Source organism: Rhinolophus hipposideros (assembly GCF_964194185.1).
Source record: "Rhinolophus hipposideros genome assembly, chromosome: 9".
In the NCBI taxonomy this organism is placed as follows: Eukaryota; Metazoa; Chordata; class Mammalia; order Chiroptera; family Rhinolophidae; genus Rhinolophus; species Rhinolophus hipposideros.
This window is the reverse complement of record NC_138055.1, coordinates 62,215,383-62,241,060: the sequence shown is the minus strand read 5'-3', so window position 1 is coordinate 62,241,060 and position 25,678 is coordinate 62,215,383. Positions and strand designations below refer to the sequence as shown.

The window sequence follows — 25,678 nt, the reverse complement described above, 5'->3', positions numbered from 1 at the left end:
GGCGGCTTAGGACTCAGTCCGGCTGGTCCTACTCCCCTCCCCCAGGGGAGCCCTGCTGTGCCTCCCGTTCTTCGAAGGCAGATTCTGTTGGGCTCTGGTCTGTACGTTTACCCCGTGCACAGCCAAGCACAGTCACCCAATAGGGCATTTGTTGTGGCAGAGTGACCCACACTGGACACGGGGTAGTGCCTGTGCCCCAACTCAGACAAAGCATTTGCTTTCCATTACCACGCTTTACTCAATACTTGTTGTAAAAGGAAACTGTTTTTGAAATCACTCTCCAAGGAATAATGATCTTTGGCTGGGAACTTCGTACCTTATCCAATAGTCAATTCTACATGCCTGTAAAATGTGTAAGATGGGAGTACTGGGACAGGGTGGGGAGCAACACTGGGAGCACCCCTGCTCCCTTCCTCACCGACACGCCGAATGTATCCAAGTCCCAGCGCGGTGCTCCAACCAGACTCTGGGGACGTTTGCATGAAGCAACAGTGGCATCTAGTGGTGATGTGAGTTGATCACACCCCCTCCCCAGTTCGCGAGAGGAAAACTAGTAAAAACCCAATCTGTCCCTCCCTTTGTACCTCTTATTCAACCAGACCTGATGGGAGGTTGGTGAGAAACAGAAAAAGTCAGTAGAACAGGGAATCATTCAAATAAAGTATGTAGAGCTCACTAAACACGTACAATCTCACTATGCCTTCATTCAACCGTTGACGTACAGCCAGGGTTTCTTTCCTGAGTGCAGGTCTGCTGAATTGTTGCCGGTGTTCGTTGCATGAATCAAACCATTGTACATCATCTACAATGTCCAGTGTTTGTTTATTTAAACAGATGAGAATCTTAAGACATTTGTGAAACAAGATTCCCTCCACTAATTTTTTATGGGTTTTTTTTTTTCTTTCTGTTATCATTGTTTTGCTTTTTAATAACCATGGCCCCTTGGCTCCAAGACTAATTTAAAAGGGGAGAGACACCAGTGTGGGTTTCAGTATCTGGGGATCTGGTTGCCCATGAGGTATCCACCACACATGGGAGGCCAGCAGTTGGTCCCAGGCCAGCCCTGACTTAGCGATGAGAGCTCTTGTAAGTGTTCATAGTACACTTTCCCAGTCGCCTCCCAGTTCTTCCTCTTTCATCATATCAGATTTTTAACTGGGGGGAGGAGGAGGCCACACAAAGGCAGGTGAAGGTGCAGACTTCTAGAAGCACAACCACCAGGTCCTGGTTTAGAATGTGAGAGCCGGAGTCACACTCCCTGGGTTCAATTTCACCCTCTGCCATTTTCAAAGTCTATGACCTTGAGAAAGTTACTTATCTCCTCTAAGCCCAGGTTCCTCATCTGTAACATAAGAAGGACCACTAGTACCATAATTAGGGTGGGTATGAGAATTAAATGAGGTCTGTGTAAAAAAGGCCCTTAGCACAGAGTCTGTCAAACAGGAAGCACTCAGCAAATTAGCATTATTACCTCGGGTTTATCTTCTCTCATTATCCCATAGACTCGCAGTTCTCAAACTTTTTGGTCTTAGGACCACTTTACATAAATTCTTAAAAATTATTAGGACCCTAAAGAGCTTAAATTTACCTACGTTATATCTTTTGATATTTCCTGTTTTACAAATGAAATCAAAATATTCTAATTCTGTTTAAATGACAATAATAAATTCATTAACATAAATAAAATTTTATGAAAAAGAACTACACTTCCCAAAACAAATATATTTGGTAAAAGAATGGCATTGCTCTATACGTTGCAAATCTCTTTCATGTCTGGTTATTAAGAAGACAGCTGGCTTCTCAAATCTGCTTCTGCATTCAGTCTGTTCTAATATCACACACATCAGGTAGCCTCTGAAAAACTCCTTGTACGTTCTTGAGAAAGTGAGAGTGGAAAAGGCAAATAATGTGTTAGTATTGTTTTGAAAATAGTTTTGACCTCATGAATTCCATAAAAGAACCTCAGGGACTCACAAGGATTCTCAGAACACACTTTGAGGTTGCAGCTATAGCCCATAGCACCAGTCTGGATTTTCTAGTCAAAAGCAGTACGGCAGAGTCAGCTCATTATCAGAATCTGGGAGGAATTTCACAGACTCCAAGGCCAATGGAACTGGACGTGAAAGCACAATTGCTGGTAAAGGAGGCAGGAAAACCCTTTATCCCAAGCCTATCATATATCCTGTGGATCAGAAACGCAGACCCAGGCCATGCAGAAGGCCAGATCCCCAGTTCTCTGCTACATGGATGAAGCTTGGTTGTGACTAATAATATTAGTACTAGAATCCACCCATTTCTTTGGGTTGCTGGTATACAAATGTCTTTTGTTAGTGTTTTTCTTGTTTGCTCTAATTTTTAAATTTGCTTTGGAAGAGAGCCAATTCAAGGAAAATAAAATAAAAATATAATTTCTTCTTTAGAAATGATCTTTTTAAACTCTGAAAAACCAGTGGTTGTATGCGACTTAATCATTGTTATTTTTATATCATTTTAAGTTGGATGATAGTTGTTCTTTGGCAAGCTTTTATACAAATTTTGTTGCTGACTGAGATCCTCTTAAAAATGTTTTGTTTATTCTTTACTTTAGTGACCTTTCAAGCTACTTAAAGGTAATCTATGCAGTGACACCATAGTCATTGAGTCTCTCCATGACCCTCAAAACCACTGACAAGGCAAATGCAAGCAGTGGTTCATTCTTTGCACCCTAGGGAGCCGCCTCCTCTCTGAGGGGGCTCCAGAGAGGATCTCTAAGAGAGTTTTCAAAACAAGGCTAGAACTGGGCTCTTGGGGCTGCCTGCTTTGGTGCAGAGCTTGTGTTGTCCTCTCCACAAGGCTCTACAACACAGCTTATCTCACCACCACCCCCACCACCACCACCCCGCTAGTTCTAGAAACCTGGGAAGTTACACTATCTGTCAAAACCCTGGGCTGCTGGCACTAAAACCCAAATAGAAGAAGCTGTAGTGGAGAGGGATTTGGGAAAGAAATGCTCATTTATTGGAAATACCTTGCAATGATTCCACCCAGTACAGGAGTGCTCCAAAAATATAAACAAATATGACGTGTAGGTTGTTGGCTGTGAAAATCATAACATAGGAACTTATTTTTATTAATATAAACAGGATGCCATGTGACTGAGTTCCTCCTCTTAGGTGAAGCACATTCTAATCTCTACATCTGTTTCCATTTCTGTCGCTATATTATCTATACTATGCTTAGTCCTATTTCTATATCTATACCAATGCGTCCACCTGTACATATGTGTCCCAGGAACTTTGTACTTGCTGTCCCCTCTGCCTGATCATCTGCCCCCAAATACCAGAGTGAGGACCTATGACGCTGTCGTGGTGGCTGACATGGGCTCTGTGCTCTCTAGCCCACTTCCTGTGACTCCCTTCTATGTCAATGGCACACTCCATGCACACAGGGAGGGAAGGGACATACAGGGCATTCTTACCAGAAAGGGACATTCACCGTGTCCTGACCAGAATGTCATTATATGTCAATTACTCTGAGCTACAGTTATTAGTGAAAAAGAGGGAGTGGAACAGAGCAGTGGTTTTCAAACTCTGCTTCCCAGAACCCCAAGACCTCCAGAGAGCAGCTTGGGAGTGACCTCAGGCAATAAGAGGGAACCAGGGAGAAAGGGCTTTGGCCTCTCTAGCCCCCCTCAACCAGGGTAACTCTGAAATTGCTCAGGAGATTTGGTTTGAATACAGTGTTTTGTTGTAGATCTGAAAGTACAGAAATACTCCCTGAGACATACAGAAATTTGGTATGGGATAAAGGGGGCATGTCAAATCAATAAAGGGAAGATGCGTTATTTAATAAATGGTGTTCGGACCACCAGGTGACTATTTGGAAAAAATATTAAGATAGAACCTTAGTGCACATCTTACACAAAAGCAAATTCCAGGTGGATCAAAGATTTAAGCATGAAAAATGAAACCCATAAAAGTAGAAGAAAAAAGAATGAGAGCATTTTCAAATAATTATAAAGATGTAGGGAAGGCCTTTCTAAATATCACACAAAACCCAGAAGCTATAAAAGCAAAGGCTGATGAATATGACTAAATAAGAATGTTTTTAAATCTATACACATCAATAAATTAACATAAACAAAGTCAAAAGATAATTGGCAAAATGAGAAAAATACTGCAATTCATATTACTGACAAGAACATTTTTCCTAATGCATAAAAAACTTGCATCTGTAAGAAACAAAAAGACCTAAACTGAGTAAAAGCTATGAACTAAGGACATGTAAATGACTTTTAAATAAATGTTAATCCTGTGCATATTTTTTAAATGCACGTTCAATACTTGATCAAAAAGTTTGATAAAATACTACGTAATGTGAGGGTAGAAAAAACTTGGGCACTTTCGTACACCACCAATCGAAATAAAAAATTTATGCAACATCTGTGGATAGTACTTTGGCAACACTTATAAAAATCTAAAATGCACACTGTTGACAAAATTCTATATCTAGGAATTTATCCTATAGCTAAACTTGCTCATTTGCAATAGAACAACCAAGGTACAAAGTATATGCATATTCCGTAGGTATGGAATTGGAGCAAATTATCTAACAATGCACAAGAGAATAAAATGGAAATTGATGGAACAGTACAAAAGAATGAGGGTGCCCTATGTGCACTGTTATGGAATGATCTCCATGATATATTAAGTGACAAAAGATTCAGAAGATGATTATGCTACTACTTATGAAAATGTATGTGTGTGTGAATATGCTTGAATAAGCATAAAATATCTTTGGAAAGCTATTCGAGGAAGTGGTAACAGTGATTTCCTGCAGGTAGAGAAACTAAGTGGCTAAGAAACGAGGTGTGGAAGGAGGCCTAATTTTCACTATGTGCTCTTTTCTATGTTTGGAATTTTCACCTGTGGAAATATTACCTTTTTGAAGTACAAGTTTAAACAATAATTTTGCAAACATTCTGTTGCTTAAAAATGTTGAAAACCACTGAGCTATGTAATTGTTAGATCTGACATTGAGTGATTCCATTATCCCAATACAAATACTTTTATTAAACAATTCCATGACTCTGTTGTGTGATTTGTTTCCCGCTTGAAAAATGCACTTGAAATTCTGATCCATAGCTCCACATGCAATAAAAATCTTTAAGCTTTTCACCATCTGCTAGGTTCTATTGCATAAACATCTGTGGGTTCATCACGTAACAGTTATATGTAACCTGACTTCCCAGCCTCAGCAACTTTTTGGTCCAGTTGGGGTCCCTGTAAGAGCAATAACTCAAATCACTGTTCTCACAGACATATTTGAAACAGCGCTTATAAAGTCTTCCTATCCCCTTATCACCGGGCAAGTTTTTCTTGAAATCCTCCGGGGCTGCTTGTCATGTGTCCCCAAACAGACATGCTCTCAGCAGGTGCTCCCCTGGCTCTGCAGGCTCCCAGGACTCCCACTCCCCCACCCAGCCCTGCTGTTTCCCAGCAGACACCACCAGAAATGTGCTAGAACCTTCTGTGTGAGAAAGCTACATGGCCGCTGAAGAAGGCAGATGGCCACCCTCTGTTTCCATTACCCTCTGTGATGGGAGTTCTATAAATATGCTGCTTGGCCTCCCGAATTTTGTGGAATTTGGTTAAAACAACTCTTTTGGGGCCGGCCCGGTGGCTCAGGTGGTTGGAGCTCCGTGTTCCTAACTCCGAAGGCTGCCAGTTCGATTCCCACATGGGCCAGTGGGCTCTCAACCACAAGGCTGCCAGTTTGATTCCTCGACTCCCACAAGGGATGGTGGGCTGCGCCCCCTGCAACTAGCAACGGCAACTAGACCTGGAGCTGAGCTGCGCCCTCTACAACTAAGACTGAAAGGACAACAACTTGAAGCTGAACAGCACCCTCCACAACTAAGATTAAAAGGACAACAATTTGACTTGGGGGAAAAAAAAAGCCCTGGAAGTACACACTGTTCCCCAATAAAGTCCTGTAAAAAAAAAAAAAAAAAACCTCATGTTTCGCTTACAGACACTCTGCTCTCCATAGGACTCAGCGGTGAATGCCGATGGAACTGGAATGGTAGGCGAAAGTAGCCAAAAACATTTCATACTCAGAATTACCTCTTCTTCTCTGTGATGGGGAGATACACGGCCAAAGAAGACTCAAAGGCCTAAGGAAAGAACCCTCTTAATAAAACAAGAGCCATGCTTCCCGACTGTCACCTCTCTACACTATTTATTATTACAATGGGCACAAGAGTCAAAAATAGTAGAGAAAACACTATGGAAATCAGTATGGAGGTATGTCAAAAAAACTGGCAATGGAGCTACCTTATGACCCAGCAATTCCACTCCTAGGTATCTATCCAGAGAAATCCAAGGTGCTAATTCAAAAAAATATATGCACCCCTATGTTTATTGCAGCGCTATTCACAATAGCTAAAACTTGGAAACAACCAAAATGCCCATCGGTAGATGACTGGATTAAGAAACTGTGGTACATTTATGCAATGGAATCTTACTTGGCTATAAAGAAGAATGAAATCTTACCACTTGCAACAATATGGATGGACCTAGAGAACATTATGCGAAGTGAAATAAGTCAGTCGGAGAAAGACAAATACCATATGACCTCCCTTATATGTGGAATCTAAAGAACTGAATAAATGAGCAAAGTAAACAGAAATAGTCTCAGAGATATAGAGGAAAAACTGAGGGTTGCTAGAAGGGAGGGAGGTGGGAATGAAGGAGAAGGAGAAGGGGAAGGCAGCATAAATTGGTAACTACAATATTGCCACGGGGATATGAAAGACAGTTTGGGGAATATAATCAATAACGTCGTAAAGATTTTGTAGGGTGTCCGATGGACACGTCTTATTAGGGAGACCACTTCATGGACGGTGTAGATGACTGACCACTGCACTGTTCAGCTGAAGCTGGAGCTGAATCTTATTGAATGTCAAGTATAATTTTATATATATATAGTCACAAGATGTGGAGTACAGCATAGGGAATAGAGTCAATGGAATTCTAATAAAGTTATATGATGTCAGAGGGGCAATAGATTGGGGGAGGGAGGTTATCACTTTGTGCGGGGTGAAATGCCTAACTATTGCATTGTTTTGTACACCTAAAATTAATTTTTTAAAAAAATAGTAGAGAAAGCTTGGGAGAGATCTGAAACACTGTAGAGTATTAGCTACCTTTCACTGACTATACAACCACAGCTTAGCCTTTGTAACCGGTAATCTTCATATCATCCCCATTCCAATTAACAAGTTTTTAATACGAATGATAGAACCCCTGACCAAACTGGCTAAACCCCAAAACTGGAATGTAGGCTGCTGTCATAAATCGTGTAGAGAGATGAATTTAGGTGTGGGTATGACCTAACCCAGGGGTCCCCTGGTATGGAGAGAGCCTGGTTTCTGTTTCTCGGCTCTGCTTGCTCCGTGTTGACTGACTTCTCCAACAAGCTCTCCTCATGACGAGCAACTCCTGAGCTTTGTCCTTCCAGGTTCAAATCCAGTAGAAATGAGCATGACGGCTTCCCCAAGAGTTCAAAACAAGAGCCCAGGAACTAAGATTCTTTGCCCGTGTTTGACCATGGGTCAGACACCATAGCCAGGAAGAGGGAGAGAGCTGAGAGGCTTAGCTTAGGCTCTGTTCTCCATCAGCCTCACCAGACAGATGGGGACAGAGGTGGAGGAGGGCTGGATTCCCAAGGAAATTCATGACATGGTTGCCAAAGGAAAGTAGCTAATTCTAAGCAGCAAAATATAAAATGTCCACACCAAACATTACGAGATTGAGATTATTTTTCTCATTGTACAGATGTGGAAATCGAAAGTCCCGGATGTTAAGTAACTTGACCAAAATCATACTATTGGAAAGGATCGTGGATTGGATTCCCCCAATAATGTGTGTGGTAAGACTAAAAGGATGGGTGTGTGTTTCCCACGCATTGGTTTACGAGGGTGTTGGGAAAACAAGGAGCTTTCAGGGAATTTGTTGTTGTCAGACACTGTAGCAAAGGAAAGAGTTCATGCTCTGCTGCCAAACAAATCAGAACTCTGCTATTTACCAGCTAGGTGACCGTGGTCAAGGACGTAACCTCTCACCCCACTTTTATCATCTGTAATACAGGGATAATAGGCTTCGTAGGGTGCTTGGAAGAAATAAGCAAGATGACATGTGTAAAACAGCTAACACGGTGCCTAGCACACAGGATCTCAACACAGGGCTGGGGTTATTGTGCTGTTGATGATAAATCACAGAAGGCGATGAATGGGAAAGATGGTGGGAAAATAAGCTGGAGAAGTAAGCCTGGGCCAGATCAAGCTAAGATAAAGATTTTAACTTTTCTCCTCCAGAAAATGGGCAGCACTTGAAGGAGTGGTTTGATCCGTTTTTCACTTTACAAGGATCAGTCTGTCAACAATGTGTAGCCACAGCAAGAAAAACAGGTGGGGCGGGGTAGGGGCCACTAGTTAAAAGACCATTAAAATAGTTAGATTTACCAATAGTTCCAAACATAGTCATTGTCAGAATTTCTAGGAGAGCTTGTCTTGTTGTTGCTTCATTTTGTTTTAATACAGATTGCCGGACTCTCCAGGGGTGGAGAGACACCTGGGTTGACTTATCAGATATTATAGTGACCTCCCAGACAGCTATTGCCCTTAAAGGAACTGCATCTACCACCTCCCCAGGGATCAGCATCGACTAGGAAAACTAGGACTGTGATAGGGAATGCAAATATTAGAATCGGTCAACTTTCTGGGTTTTTAACTTTAAGAAAAGACTCTGGAGGCCCTTGCGGTGCAGGGCGGAGCAGACCGATCGCTTCCTTGTGCTGAAAGGAAGAGAGCAGCAGGGAGCGTGACTTTGCAGGAAGTCAGTGGCTTTCACCGGAGCTGAGCACCAGGGAAGAAGTAGACTCAGCTTCAGGAGTGGGCTGGCAGGGACCCTAATGGGAGCTGAGCCAACCTCCCAAGTCTACAGGTCCCTTTCTGTCCCCGTTTGATAGAGCTCAGGCTGCATCTGTGGAAGAGCTACCAGCACAGTTCTGCTTTTAGCCCCCATCCAGAAAGGGCCCCCCAGCCACAGCTGTATCCGGTGACTGTGACTCCAGACTTCGCCAACTTGAATCTGAACTGCCTTGTGTAGGTAACAGATAGCTGCCATTTCAATGGACCAAACACTCACGGGACATTGCATTTCCATCCTGCGGATGAACCACAGTTTACCTAACCATTTCCTCTTCTCAGCTGTTGACGTTGTTTCCACATTTTGACAAGTAAATTAAATACTGCAATAAAAATCTGCACATAAAACTTTTACTGCTCTCCCTTCCAACGCTAAAATAGTTCCTACTCTTTGATGAAACCTGGTAATGGTTGTTTTCTCAAGTTCAAGATACCAAGTCTCAAGCATTACTTCCTTCTCAAAGGATACTACTAGGGATCAGTTGATAAAGTTCAATACTTGTTGACAAGTAAAAAAAATTCATAATGAGCAAAGAATGAAGGTGATTTCCTTATCCTGATAAAAGATACCTACCAGAAATCTTAGCAAACATCTCACTAATGGTTCCCTTAAGGGGCAGGAGTGAGATAGGAATGCCCATTATTGCTACTTCCATCAAAACTGGAGGTCCTAGAAAAAGAAAAAAAAAAAGTTGCTGCCCCTCCCAGAGGTATAGGGAAACAGGCATTCACGTTCATTGCTTGTACAATAAGTTCAACTTTTAAGGATGGCAGTTTGGCAATATATGTAAATCTTAAAAATGCACATACTTTCTGACTCTGCAATTCCACCCCTACGTACGTGCCCGAAGAAAACACTTAAGGCCGTGCACAAGGTATAAGTGTCCCAATGCTTGTTTGCTCCAGCACGATCTACAGTCAGAAACAACCTGCACAACAGCTAGTGGTTATGAGAATTCTGGCATGAACACATGATGGAATACTGGTCACTGAAAATGACGCAGTCTAAGAGCATTTACTGGAAAGACGGCCTCAACTAGTGTGCTCCATACACCTTCTCGTAGACAATGGTGTGTGTACACCCCCCCACACATATAACAACATATCGGGAAGGTCCAGACCAGAATACAGACAATTCCTTGTATTCTTTCTGTTTTCCAAATTCTCTTCAGACATGTGTCACTTTCCCAGGAAACATATATATTTAAAATGCTGCCTCAGATGATGGCTGTCGGCCGCGAAGCAAGTGGCTCAGAAAGACTAGACGGAGGCTTTACGAGGGGAGATGGTAACATCTGTCCACTTGAGCACAGCTCTCTACTAATCTAGAATCCATAAACCAGAACGCTAAGTGGCTTTCTTATCGTTGTTTTAGTGAAGCAAAGGAAAGTCTCAAGGTTAATTTTAAACACACACATTCGTAAGTAATCTCTTAGCTCACTCATATTCAGGAAGCCCACTATTCCGCCACGTTCTCAGCAGGTCATAGGCCACCACCCAACCCAGTGATTAGATCAGGGGCCATGAAACTTCCTGGGCTGTTTCCCTGGTTCACGTGACCAAGGTGGGGGCGGGGGGGGGGGAGTTGAAGAGGAAAGAGAAAGGGAAGGGGAGTCTCACAACAGTGTCCAGATAGAAAACGGCACAACAGCTACAACAATGAGAATCTTTATGCATATATCTTTGTCATCAATACAGTTCTTCAGAACAACAAGAGAGACCAAAAAGGGAATACAGTATTCCAAACAGTTACAGCCCGTAGGTCGATATTACAAACTAGGTTTAGATCATCTGGAGGCTTCTGTGAGAGGTCAGAGGGGCAGAGACAACAGAAGGAGTCGATTCCCGCTCCAAGTGCTGACGGTACAGACATATCCAAAGAGAAAGAAACCGCTGCTTGGTAAGTACTTCTGGTGCTTGCAGGCAAGTGCTCAATACATAGGGAAGATAATGGTCTTTGTACATGCTGAGTGGTAGCGGCTCCTGCAGATTTCTTCATTTTCTAAAGTAGGCAAGGCTTATAAATATTGACCAATTCAAAACCGGAAGTGATTACATGGTACAATGCATGCACATTATTGGTGCAGAGAGGGCTTTAACAGGAATCTGTTGGTTTTTAAAGTCCTGGCAAGGTCATTTTTACCTCAAAAGACTGTTATCCTTTCAGTTATTCATTCAACAAATAGTCCTCCCAAACCACGTGCCATCTCATCCATTCCTTTCTCAAGAAGACCAGCACGGGGAACTGGGTATGGCAAGTGTGAACACTGAGAAAGTTGGTGGACAGCAGTGGCGCCGTCCTAAGGACTGCCATCAATGGCCTCCACCTTTTACCCACCTCCCCAGACTCGGACTTAGATAGTCGGGAGCTGGGAGCTGACTCAAAAGAGGAAAGAACAATTCTCTATTCAAGTCAGACATCCCTCCAGGGGAAAAAGACAATTTGTGACTCATTTGGGATGGGGGAGGAGAGAAGAATATGAGGGGGAATCCTTCTTATCTATAAAGTTTAGCAGATGGAAGAAAATCGTGTCATTTGCTTCACTTTAGGAAAAGCAGTGGGTCTCAGTCCCCGGTTCTGCCGAGTAAGCCCAACTCTCCACCTCCACCCTTCCCAAGACACAGGCTGTGGGTGCGGTTGCTTTTTAAGAAGCTACATGCTAACGTCCGATGGCACAGAATTCAAGACCGAAACTGCAATATCTTATTAGTCATGTTTCCCATTTTCAGTGCCTTTGGATGTAAAAATATCACAAGAGGGATAAAATGACTTTTCTCACTGTACATGTCATTCTTGTGCTTTCTATTCCAAAAAGCCCACACACAACCTCATTATTTTATGATAAAAATGAATGCCTCTCATAGTAAAAGCCCTGTCTAAAACTACAGCTTTGGTTTCAGAATTAGCAATCTGATTAGCTCAAATTAACGTTGACCACATTAACCACGTGCCCGCAAGTCCAGCCAAGGTCTTCTAGACACAAGGATGAAGACACTGAGCCTGTTCTTCTCCTGACAGTGGGAGAAGGGGATTAAGGAGTGAGCCTTTTGCTTAGCCAAATGACAGCTGCATGCAGCATTTTTACAATGAACTGCCTTTTGGTAAGAAGGCTAGAGTTGGTTTTGTGAAACACTATCACAGGACTCTGCAAGGTCTGGAGACAGGTCCTTTGAGCCAGGAGGGACTGCAGTGAATGGCTTTCCAGTCTTGGTTTCTAGAACTGACGTAGCCAATGCACCTTTGTACAAGGAGCATTAAACCCGCCTATTGCAGGGGAGGAAATATGGCTAAGTTGAGTCCCGGCAGCATTTACCTTGAGTATCTTAATTGCTACTTCCCCTCTCTGTGGCTGAGTTCCCATCTGCATAGTGGAGATAACAGGTCTGTCTCTGTCTGACCTGTTGGGATGGGGGGCAGAGTGGGTGAGAAGTGAGTGAGCGAGAGCTAGAAAGCACTGGGGCCTTCTCCAGTAAAAGGCAGTGTTCAGGTAACAAAGTATTCAATCAAAAAAAGCACAACTTCAAGTAACAGAGTTGCAGGTGCTGTGTTCTCGCTTTTGAGCACAGGCCTCGCGGCATCTGCCATAGAGATCTGGGAGGTAAATGAGCTGCATGTCCAGCCCATCGAGCCCTCCCCCCACTGAGAACCAAAACACCCATTAAGAGGAGAAAATGAACCTTGGGGAAAGCTTACTGGAATTAGCAAGCTGTTCAGAGCAGTTGCTGAATGCATCTCCCATTTGTGTTCTCTGCATAAGACCTTCAAGTTGGTCATCAACCTAAATTTCAACAGACAAAGGTTTTCTTCATTTTGCAGGTAGAAATAGAAAAGGGAAGGAAAGGCTACCTAGATGTTTCTCCTGCACTTTAGCATGAGACTAAAAAACAATTTTGAGACTAACTGAAAGAAACTACTGAAGGAAAATTCACACCCACACATTCCCCGACAGGGCATAAAGAGGGAAATCAGGGAGTGTTTTGCAACTAAGAAACTTATTCTTTTTACAGTTTCTGTTCTAGCAGGCTAGTGTGTGCATGCTTGAGTATTAATAACACCCAGAGGACTAGAAGAATTGGGGCGGGGGGTGTCACAGGGACCCTGAAGGCCCTCAGAACAGGAGGAAGTTAACAGTCTAGACACATAATCTTTTCTAAACAGCTCACAACGGAAAAACTGGAAAAACTTCACACTTTAAAACCACAATATTTATTTTGCCACAAGAATCCACTGTATCAGTTATCAGTGGTTGGGAAAACATCCCTAATCTAGCTCCCATTATAAAACTTTCAGTTCCAATTTTTACAGACTGTGGCTCATCTCTGAGCCTATCCATTCGTTCTCACTGGACAACTGAAACTCTTTTTGGAGCCGTTCAGCCAGAACCCTTATACCACCACGGAGAGGTGAACGCAGACATGCAGGTGCTGGGAGATGTCATCGTTTCTTAGTGCTACTGTTTCCACCGCCGGGTTTGCTAAAGCTCCTGCTCATGTGAGGAAAGTGCACGGTTGGGGTTCTTTCCGTAGGACCATATAACCCCAAATTCCTGGCAGTGGCTGACTTCCGCAGTGGCTTGACGCTGGGAAAGGGGCTAAAGATGGGAGTCTTCAGGTTGCCACCTGGAGGAGGTTTGCTGGTGGTTTTGTTTTCTCCAGGTGCTTCATGCGGCTCCCGGAAGTACCGCTGACAGGGCTGGTGCACCTTGGGCTCAGTTTCAGCAGCTGTGTCCTTTCGGTCCAGTTCCAAGGTTTCTAACTTCACCTGGACTGTAGACACATCGGTGTCCCCAAACACCGGCTCCGGAGACTGCCCTTCGATTGTCCTCCCCATGTTGCCTTGGCAGCTGCCACCTTCTCTTTGAGCTGTGGCTACACAACTGGAAGAAAAGGCCTCTGCCACCCCCACGTTGTTAGTCTTGCAGCCCTCATTCTCCTCTATCAGCCCAATGGTGTCCCCACAGGCCAGCTGACTCTTGGGCCTTGTCATGTTCTTTTTGTGGACTCGGATGTGAGTTCGCCACGGAGAGTTGAGCTTCGTCTTAAGGTCTTCATAGGGGACGGGAGACATTTTGCCTCCTGTGTGACCAGGGATGTGGATGACAGCATTTTTGGCAGCTCGGTTTGACATTTTCATCTTCTTTCCTAAAAGAAGGTGGTTTATAACCGGAGAGTTGTTTATCTGAGATGGCAGAATGCTGGTCACTGGCCCTTTGTCTGAAAGAAACATTGCAAGGTTGTGTGAAAAGTACCACAGAGAAACGCATCCACCGTGGAACAGGAGTCACGTAGAGATTGTCCCCAGACCCCTTTCCACATGTGCCCCAGGTACTGACAGAGTCATATGACTGAAGGCCACAGAAACTGAATTTAACCAGAGAGCTTGGGCTACCTATTCCCTCCTCTTCAAAATGGACACAAGAGGCTAAGGATGGAAAAAGGAACGGAGACGCTGACCCCGAGTGACTAATTAGAGTCCTAATGTTTTTCACGGGGAGCTTTTGTCTCTGACCAGAAACCTCAGAGATCTTCTATCCAGAAAATCTTTGAAGATATTTTCAACTAATAAGTCAGACACCAGGACCATATGGATTATCAGCTGCCAGTTTCTGAGAGGTAGGAAAAGAACACATTGCATATTATGGAGTGAGAGACAGCAGAATGAGAGAAGTGATAAGAAGGTGGTAAAAATGCAGTGAAATCACGACTATTCAATGCCTGGTCCTTGGTATGAAAAACCATAGTGTCCTCAATGGACTGTGAAAGCAAGTTGAAAACTGGAAATCATCAAAAGCTTTGTTCTCCCGGGAGGCAAGCTGATGGCATTATTGTCCTCCTCCTGTGGCTATGACTGGGCCCTGTTTCTGATGAATTTTAGACACACATGGCCCCAGGGCTGACAGCAGCACGCAGGAGTAAGGAGAAGGTCCTGCCACCCTTCCTTCTATGCTCCTCTGCTACTGTCACCTGCTTCTGGTCACACCCCAATCTTCAATAAAAACTTTAACAACTGTCTCCTCTTCACCCTGTATCTTACCCCCTCCTTCAGTGACTTTACTGTCTGACTGACCCCTCCCCATAGTTCCCAACCTCCCCAGGTCCACCCTAAACTTTATCACCCAGGTTGACCTGACAAGGAAAATATTTAACTCTGACAGTCTCCTCTTTCACTCTTCTAGCTCTCAGTCTCTCTATCGAACTCTACCTGGTGCTGAGCCATAGAGACTTCGGTTCCTGATCACTCAGTCTTCTCCTAACTTCCTGTCTCTCTTCGGCCCACTGACACCCCCACCTGCCAGATGCATGGCTGATCACTTGGACCCCTGTCTCACCAATACCCACCCATTCCAGGCCTCCCTCTCCCTTTGTCACACATGCCTGGCAAAACCCCAACCCCCCATCCACAATTCACATTCTCTTTTCCAAAAGGGACCTCGCAGCTAAAGGCTCCTATGGGAAAAAAAAAAAAATCACACTGTCATGTGGATTGGTAGCTCTTCAAATTCATAACTTCCTATTGTGTAGGGTCCTCAATGCTGTTGAACAATCTTTTCCTTTCACTCTCCCACTCCTGTCAACAGCCTCTCCAAATCTTTATTACTCTCTTTAAGCTCCCACCCAACCCCCAACTTACTCCCAAGCAAACAACCTTTCCTCCAATTCCTCCATGAAAAGAGGCTATCCTGTCCTCCCTAACCTAGGAAGTTGGTGCCTCAACCACAATCCCTACCACCTCTCTTTAAGTCTCAGAAGCTGAGGTCTTTGGCCTCTAGCTGAAGTTCAATCTCTCCACCGGTGCTGCTAATCCTGTCCTATACCATCCCCTCTCAAACCTTTCTACTCAGTGGTCCCCACCCAGCAGCACAGCATCTCCTAACAGCTTGTTGGAAATGCAGACTCTCGGCCCCACCCAAAACCTACTCAAACAGAGCCTTCATTTTAACAGAGCCCCAAGTGATCCCTCGGCACACTTTGAGAAGCAATGCTCTGGAACGTCGCCTCTGAGCGACAATCTCTCCCTAAAAAGAACCAAATAAACCATGATCTAGAGTAGGAGTTGGCAAACTTTTCCTGTAAAGGGCCAGATTATAAATATTTTCGCCATTGTAATGCCAATCGGTCCTAGACAATACGTAAACAACGGTCATGCCTGCATGCCAATAAAACTTTCTTTTTACAAAAACAGGCAGCAAACAGGATTTGGCCTAAAGAACATTGTTTACTGACCCCGACTAGAATGTAAGGCACTGGGCTTACTTAGTACCCAGTGGCGAATGTTCACCATCCACCCAAAAGTCTGTATGGTACAGTTAAAAAAAAAAGAAATACACAAAGAATTGGAATACAGGTGTTCTAGCCCTCACCTGATCGGTCACTCACTATGGCTATATAATCGGGGACAATTGCTAAGCCTTCCTGAATCATCACTTCCTCATCTTTTAAAAAGATATAAGAATATCTGTCTTTGATTTCCTCATAGATTTGTTCTAAGGACAAAATGAGGACATGCATGTGCCAATGGTTTGAGAATTAAAGTGATGTTGTTGTTAGTTGTAGTGCTTGTGTGATTGCTTTCTTCATGACTCTGGATAAAGCAAGAATCTTCAACAAGTTGCTTACTCCTCCCTGATAAGTAGGAGGTAAATTCAGTTTTTGTGCAAGATCAGTCATATGCTCACAAGTCTCTTAAAAACACGTCAGATTGGTGTTTTAGTTAATTCCGGATAGCCATCATTTTCTTTCGGATTTCACTTAGAACAAGACAAACCGATTCCCAAATCAGCATATAGTTAACAGTAAAGCAGATTGTTCACTGGGATTTTGGAATTCAAAAAGAAAAAGAAGAAAGAAGCTTAACAATCCTTGGAAAAGAAGAAAGAAGCTTATGAATCCTTAACAACTGCAGCACAACTGCCTCCATAGCAGATTCCCAAGACACTGCTAATCCGTCAGCGAGGCGTACTAATAGCTTTTTCCTTTTTCTCTGATCACATCTGTTATATTACTACCGAAATGACTAGTGGGCAGCATAATTTACTAGTGCATACATCACTAACTTCTATTTTCAAATGCCTGAAATTTAGGAGGCAATAGCTGCAAAATGTCTCAAGTCCAAGGATTGCTTGGCTTTGCAACATTCGAATCATTCGTAAACCCCTCTCCACAAGCACACAAAGGAAAGACGTGTTTAATACCATCAATTGCCTGGTCCTTGAGACCTAAAAAGAACCCGTGGTCTTTTTCTTCTTTAGAGCCTGATAAAATAAAATTAAGAAATAAGGTGCTAAATATGCTGTTATCTCATGCCAGCTGTGTGGGTCGATACTGAGCTGCAGTGAGTAGTAATTCTGAGGCCATCCTAGGAATATTTGTTCTTCCTTTCACAAGCTGACAGAGAGTTGAAACTGATTGAAACAAAGAATCACATTACCTGCTCTGATATACACCTGATGAATCTGCTGCTGCTGCTTCTTTTTAATCCGAGAATACTGCCGCTTCAGCGCGTTGATATCTGTGGTCATGCGTTCCATCATCATACTGTTAAACGCTGCGTGATACTCACTTCGACATGAATTGATGGCTCCCGGACTCAGCTCTGCAATGTTACTTGATCTCAGGCTCTGCTCTTCGTTTGGTTCTGTATTCAAGGGAAGAGAGACAAGAAGATGGTGGTGCCAGAGGAGAAGAACAAAGCTAAAAGGGAACTGATAACATTATAACCGGTGAAGTATCTTCATTTCCAGAATATTCTAAACCACAAAAAACGTACAACTAGAATTTGCACAGTGCTTGTTTCAGTTTGGTCCTGAAAATGTTCCTGCAGTTACTTATTAGCCGAACTGTGGGTGTGAAATGAGCTGTGTGGGTTCGTTGTTTGATTTTATTACTACTTTGTTCATTATATAGACTTAAGATCAATTGTTTCCAGATAAAAGTCATTGTTATTTTCTAAAACTCCCTTAGAAAAATATAAGCCCAGATGTCTAAAGTCTTTGCAGAGATTTCCGTATAACTGCCTGAGGATTGATAGGGGAATGATAGTAGAGGTTAATCAGTCCTTAAAAGTGAGTTTTTAAGTTAAAAATAGCAACGTATTCTATAAAATGATCAAGACTTCATATGGTTTTTCTTCATTTAGCAACCAACTCCTAATCATCTATTATGTGTATTATGTCTGATGTGATTTCTGTTCCTGTGACACCTACAACTCTCAGATTTGTCCCTTCAATAAAACTGAGGTTCCATCTAAGAGAGAGAGAAACAAGTAGTGTATGAGAGTACGCGCAACATGACACAGGCAAAGGGGGACAGAACAAGGCTTCTCTAGCACCATGTGGATCAGCTAAAAGAAAAAGATTAACGGGGCATTTCAGCTATCCTAATATTTGCTAAAAGTATTCTTCAGATGAAGGCTGAACATCTGATACATTTACTTCCTTTTTTTACTGAAAACACAGTTCTGTAAAGAGAACGAAACTAAATGGGCACCTGTTAATCTGAACTTAAAACCAACAAGAAGATAAAACTTAGGAGAAAGTGATCATGTCTTTTCGAGCAGATAATTGCACAGAAAGGAAAACAGGGAAAACATGGAACATAGACCCAGACTATAGAAATGCAGATTCAAAAATTTTAGAGTTCAAATACATATTGACCCCCTGGTTAGAAACCAAAAGCTGAAATCCAGGCAACAAAAGAGAAGGCAGAAGGCATTATGAACTCAACAGGGCTCTTGTTGAGTTCACATTTTTAAAAGCCTTTTGAAAGAATGAGAGGAGAGTACATACCAAGGACATACCCACAAAACACTGTGAACCCAAACCATTAAGAAGGCTAAAATTAAAAACAAGCTAAGGCTTGGGGAAAATACTCAAAACCACCACTACCAAAAATGACAAAAAAAAAAAAAAAGATGATGATTGCTAAGCAAGAACGAAAATGAGAAGATAGTCCCACAACTTTGAGAAGATGGTATAAAGTTAGCAGACGACTAAAAGAATGCAAAGGTACCTAACATCAATTGTTTCTATTCCCTTTTAGCAGGAGAATGGTCTTCACACTAGAAGTAGAATAAATATCCTAAAGGAAGAGCTGCCACTCAAGATGGGAAAGAACATAGTGAGAGAACCATGGGCTACTTCAGAAGAGTTTTTTATCGATAATGTCTAAACCACAGGAAGTCTATTCTGCACAAGGGAAAAAAAGCAAATGGAGAAGTGAATTTGTAGGATACTAAAAGTTCTGAAAGTCATATCTTATAAGAAATGCTTGAAGAAATTCTGAACTTGTGCTCTAGAGAAAGCTTTGGAGAACATGATGGCTGTCCTGAAACGTTTGAAGAGACATGCAGAAGAAGAAATGGACTTGTTTTGTTTTGTTCCAAAGAGAAGAACTATTAACAGAACTGGTAGGTGGATGTTATCTCTTTGCAACTACAAACCATGGGCTAAGTGGAGGGATGTGACAATGAGTTTCTTATCGCTCAAATTCAAGTAGAGACTACCTGAGGGTTTTTGTTTCAGAGGGTATTTCTGTAGCGGAAGAGAAGCCGTCTAGAATAAATTCAATTAAACTCAAAAAGAATGCAGTAAGCATGTACTAAATTCTAGGCTCTATGTCTATGCTAAGGAACGGAGCGTCCAAAGTCGAATCAGATGAGTGGGAGGCAAAAGTTACTATAAAAAATTATATATATATATATATATATATATATATATATATATATACACACATATATATATATATATATATACATAATGCATGCAACACATATCACAGAGAGATCCTACTAAATGATAAAGTAACAGAGAAGATACTTTTAATAGAGCTTTAATGGTGGTAACCAGTTCAGGAAACAACAGGCATTGATAGGACACGATAATAATGCCCCTGTATCATAAACCAGTACACTGTTATAGTCTAAATAAAGAACCACATTTTTACCTTTAATTTGCTTTTGGTACTTCTGCAGTTCAGGTGCCAGGAGCCCACTGAAAGGTCCAAGGCACCCCACTGCGTTAGCAACAGCGTCTGCATCATCTGGGTCGTTCTCTTCATCACTGTCTCTGACCTGACCACGTCGTCTTGGAAAACATAAAAGAAGAAAAGGAAATAGTCAAAGAAAATAGTGGTATTGTTCAAAAGTAATACAGTCACAGGGTTTAAATGCGACATGTATATTGTTTATGTACATAAAAAGTCTCTCTCCCATCCCTGTCCAACTTCTGCCCAGTTCTTATCCCATCTGATGCCCACAGGTGACCCCTGTTACTAGCTTCCTATGTATTCTTCAGTTTCTTTATGATGGATAAGCAAACATGACGGCGTAGTCTCACTTTCCTCCTGTTTTTTGCAGAAATATTAACGTACAATATGTATACTCTTCTGCGTCCTGCTTTTATTCAACTAAGAAATCTTTCCATAGTCATACAAAGAGCTTTCTCATCCCTTTTTAACAGCTGCATTGTACTGTATGTATGTAACTTGTGTTATAGAACCAGGTGCTAACGATGTACACGTGAGCAGTTTGCAATATTACACTATGTGACAAACAAAGCTGCAATAGGTAACCTTATATATACTGTGTTTCACATGTGTACAAATATATTTGTGGGGTAACTCATAAAGATAGAATTGCTGGGTCAAGGATATATGCATTAGTAATTTTGGCAAATACTGCCAACTTGCCTACCACAAATCCTGCAGTAATTACTATCTCACCAGCAATGTGTGTCTGTTACTCTATAGCCTTATCGAGAATATACATCAATCTTTTGAATTTTTGTCCATCTGATAGGTTAAGAAAAAGGAATCTCAAATTACAAGCTAAATTTCTCTTAGTATAAGTGATGCTGCCTTTTATGTAAACTACTTGTTCCCATCCTTTCATCATTTTTCAGTCAGGTGGTCATTTTTTATTAATTTCTAGGAACTTTATATATGAGAGATATCAGTAACAAACATTTTTCCACAAATATTTTTTGTCTGCTTATGGAGATTCTGTTTTGTTTTTATGTGCATAAAATTATTTTTAAAGTACTTAATTTTTTTCCTTTTTTATTTGATTTATTTTTTCATTTTGAGTCAGTTACTAAAGTCTTCCCAATTCCAAAAAACTAAAACCATTCTTCCATATTTTTTTGTGTGAATTTTATTATTTCATTTTTTCTATTTAACTCTTTCATCTATATGGAATTTATCCTGGTGTATGATATGAAGCATAATTCTAACTTTATTTCTTTCCAGATTATGTCTCATTGGCCCAGCACCATTTACTAAATAGTATATCTTTTCACTACTGATTTGATTTGCCAAGTTTTCATATACTAAGTTTCATATACTAATATACATTTGTCAGTTTCTGGTCTTTACAGTATTTTAAATTAGCTCGTTTCTCTCTTCATGCACCATTTTTATACTATTTTAATTATTGGGGTTTTTTCAATATTTGATATTTTTAAATAAGTTGTGGGATTGCTAAATATCCCTTCAGTTTATGTTTCAATCTTCCTTGGAAAGTACACTTTTTAAAAATCTCTCTCTTGAATTTACATCAAAACCTTTGGGAAAAAGTCATTCAGATTTGAAGTACCAAACTACCTTGAATATATTCCTAGGGCTTAACAACTATTAAGTTAAAATAATAAATTAAGCTATTAAATCTTCTATTATGAAAACAACAAGATTGGAAAAAAAAACAACAAAAAACCTTACCCAGAAACCGAGGTGGGTTTAACTGTAGCTGGGAATGGTGTAATGTTGTATGTGTATTTTTCCCTCAATTCTGCCAATTGTGGGAAGGGAAATGGAGCCATAGAATAGACAGTCTGAAAAACAAAAGCACAAAATACCAAGCCTGAAATGGGGACATTCAATAACTCTTCCCAATCCTGAAAAAGACATTATGATTTGAGTGTGAAAAGGTAAATACTGTTTCTTACACAGGAAGTGGAAAGGTCCTATTTCAATATCAGCTTTAGAGAAAGACAAACGAATACTGATAAATACCACAGGGAATTCTCAAATCAACCCAGCTGCAACCGGGTATTCCAGCTGGTGAGCACAGGTGAACAGGAAGGGCAGTCTGACTTCCTTCTGCTTGTTTCCAGGATGTGTTAATACACAGTGTCCTTACATCTTTAATAAGGAACCCATCAGTGTTCTTCATATGTCGTGCTAGTTGTTCAAAGCTTTCTTTGATGAATTTTATAGACATTTAATGTCAGTCTGTTGGATAAAATTAAGTGTAGTGGATGATCTTGCCACCACCTTTTCAAATATCCGTGAATGAGTTCTAGGTGAAAATTGTTAGCTGTTATTTTTAAAGGAAAAAGAAAAAGTGATGGTGTAAAGCATAGGCTGTTAAAAATCTATAAATAAAAATGAGAAAAGCACCTGTGCTTCCTCCAGACTTTCAAAGTTTATATCATTCTATTAGCAGGCAGAAAGTAATCTTATTTGCTTTCTTGATTTTATTAAAATTCAATTGCTCCAAAATTTAATTATTTAAAATAATTATATTATTAAAAATAATATAATTATTCAAAATAATTATATTATTTCTTCAACGCTTAAGGCTCTTGTTCACCAGAAAATGTATGTTAATCACACTAACTTTCATTTCTCCCAGGAAGCTGTTCAAATATCCTGAAATTTTCTAGGAAAATATTTTAAAGCGGTATCTTTCATTTCAGTAGAACTTTTTCTGAAGGCTTAGAGGAGATATCTAATATTTGCCTGGGTAGGAAGAGGGCTCTGAAAGGTGCTTAATTGTGCTATTTCACTTCATAGCTCAGAGCCACCATTGTGACAGCCCACCACCATTTTTATTCTAATCAGCATGTACCTCTGACTGTCCCCGAACCTCATGGTATCCACTTATATCTTACTGTACCATCCCAGGATTCCAAACAAGGAAGTGTTGGCTAAAATTCCTTCCCTTTGATTCTCTCTTGCTTATTATGCAAAGCTACAGACCTCATAGGGACCACAAAAGTCACCTCTAAACTGTCTTATCTCATAACGCTACATACTTAATTATACCCAAAAGGCTGAGAAGCAGTACAAATATATTAATAGTAAACTGTTCCCCCATGGAAAGAAGCAGAAGGCATTTTGTGGTTTCCACTAGTCTAGTGTGTGAGATTGGCCGGTTCTCAATCTCTCTGGGCCTCCTTTTCCTCACCTGAAAAGTGAACAGCATGAAACTCAGGACTGTCATTACCTCAGCGAGGAGAGGAAGGGAGACGGGGCGGGGGAAGTAAGGGGAGGGAAGGGGGAGGAGCAGGAAGGGGAGGAGAGTGGAGGAGAGAGGAGAGGAGAGAAGAGGTGGTGAGATCACAGAGAAGCATATGAGGGTGTTCAATTGTGTTGGTAATGTTTTATTTATTTAAGTTGGATATGATGGGTGTGTAAGTTCCATTATATCATTTTTAACACATTCTGAATGCCTGAAATATTTCATATAATTTCATTAATAACATCATCAGAATGAACTGTCACATTCTTCAATCCCACAAAGGTTGCCAACAGCTCATTATGTGAGAAGCTGCCTCACTGCCAGCACAGAATTCTTCCCTCCTTGCTTTTATGATCTGTCTTATCTCTATATGCCCTTTTGAGGGAAATGGAGAGATGTGAAATCCTCTCCTCAGCACCCCAGCTTTAGGCCCAGAGCACGAACCTCCGCTTGGGCCTCGGGGGAGCAGCTTAGCCTCTTACCAAATGTGGTCCCACTGCTGGGCCAAGAGTCAGCCTGCCTCTTACTCCTGGGACCTTTCTTACTTAACAATTTAGACACTTGGTTCAGACACTTAAGAAACCCATGCCATTTGGATTCAAGCTTAAAAGATGAAATTATTAATGCTAGGAATTTCAAAATTCCTTCCAAATGAAGTAAGATGTCTCACTGAAGTCAATTAATGGGGAACTAGCTGAAGATTCACTTGTGTTTTATTTTTGTCGCTTTATAGAAAGTTATCAGAAAATTCCCTTGTCCGCCCTCATGAAGCAAGTTTACAAGAAAAGAATGGGAAGTACATCTTGCTCCTACTTCTCCCATCCTGCCTCAGGGTGGATAGCCTGGGTACTTAGCAAGGTCCTTCAAGGTCCACTCGGCTAAAGACTTCTGACCAAAAAGAAAATTGTCTCCATTGAGCTTTCATTTATTATTTCTGCTCTTCCTTTCTCTATTATTTACTATTTAGTCCTTCAAAGAAGAAATTAGTGTTCCTGAAACAAATGTTTACTTCTTCGCATCACGCATTTATTTGACGGTCTCACGTATCTGAAGGTATGTTTATCCCATGAACATTAAGTCTCCCTGGCGCCAGGGAGACTTATCACCACAGCGCGAGGGTACCTGAGAAGTTCGTTTGCAACTTTGTAAGTTAGGGATTTGCAACCTACTCCAAGAAAGAAATTTTACTAATCATCTTAAAGCCAAAATATGGTACACTAATAGAATCTGAGGGTTAGGAAAGAATTTAAACATAATTTAGTTTAACCTCCTTCCCAAGCAGGAGTTCCCTCTAAACCATCTCCAACAGATGGTCATAAAGGTGCTACTTAAATACTTCCAGCACGTTCTATTTTGCAAGGCAGATGGTTTCGATTTTTGACAGCACTAATTAATCAAACATTATTCTTCTATTGAATAAGCATTCACATCCTTATAATTTCCACCCCATCACAGATGGAAAAGAGTGAACAGTCCAAGGATAGGTTCCGCCTTGTGACACATGACAGCTCCACCAGGAAACAGTAAATTACTGACAAGCACCTTGGGTTCAGTTTTTCTAAGCACCTACGAACCCTTCTAATAATCACATCTAACTAACTTTTTTCATATTGCTGTCAAAGAATTATGAGAGACTGTGAAAAGTCTGACTGACATCTATGTATACAATCTTTCTCTAACACTATCATTTTTTTAAAAATAGCCACTGTTAATAATAATAAAAAAAAAAGTGATGTGATTTAAAAGGGGGAGAAAAACAGATTATTTTGTGTCTGGTACTCAGAATTGAAAGAAATGGGGAAGACCAAACAGGGAGAATCCTTTCATCTCTTTAGCTCAAAAATAAAAAACTTGACATGCAGTCCACATTTTTCATCTGGAGCCACTTCAGGTTTGCTGACAGATTTAAGGTCCACCATAACTGGATCACAGCCATTAATTTTTTTAAAAAGAGTGAATACAGAAAAGAGAGTGGCTTGAAATGGCATTCAGCATTTCTCTCCTTAATATTCTGTGATGCCAGGGAAAAACCAACACATCTATTTACTATTCTAACTACCAACACACACTCACATAGACATTTATATTTAGATACCGCTGAAAAGGAATTATGTATTTTTTTCATTATTGACATGCTTTTATGAGAAACATGAAAACATAAGTTGTATAAAATTAAGCTCAGTTTATCTTCAGCCAGATGTTTTCTTTGGCAGGAGAAATGCTACAAGGATGGAATCTAATCAATCAAGCCATAGCCCACATTTTTCCCTCTAGGATTCTCTGATAGCAGAGAAATGAGGTGGTTCTCTTTTCCCCTAATACCTAAGGTTGGAAATTCCTAGAGGATAATGATGGCAGGTGTATCTCAACATATCTCTCATTCATTCTGGCAATGTTTGAACTTTAAATGAAATAAGATGTTGCCTTATTCTTCTAGAGAGGATTTCGGCTTTTAGAAAAATATGTTTTGAATA

At 41.1% G+C, this 25,678-nt stretch overlaps 1 protein-coding gene across 1 annotated transcript in view; it reads right to left on the bottom strand.

The window, feature by feature from the left end:
* Positions 1-10,620: 10,620 nt before the first annotated feature.
* Positions 10,621-25,678, bottom strand: part of TBC1D30 (TBC1 domain family member 30) — a 46,401-nt gene continuing 31,343 nt past the window's right edge. Inside the window, exons 9-12 of the mRNA XM_081061065.1 lie at positions 21,680-21,792; positions 19,910-20,049; positions 17,397-17,603; positions 10,621-14,182 (exon numbers count right to left, since the gene is read on the bottom strand). Of these exons, the coding sequence (XP_080917191.1) occupies positions 13,404-14,182; positions 17,397-17,603; positions 19,910-20,049; positions 21,680-21,792 (1,239 nt within the window). The 3' untranslated portion in view covers positions 10,621-13,403. The remainder of the gene's footprint in view (positions 14,183-17,396; positions 17,604-19,909; positions 20,050-21,679; positions 21,793-25,678) is intronic.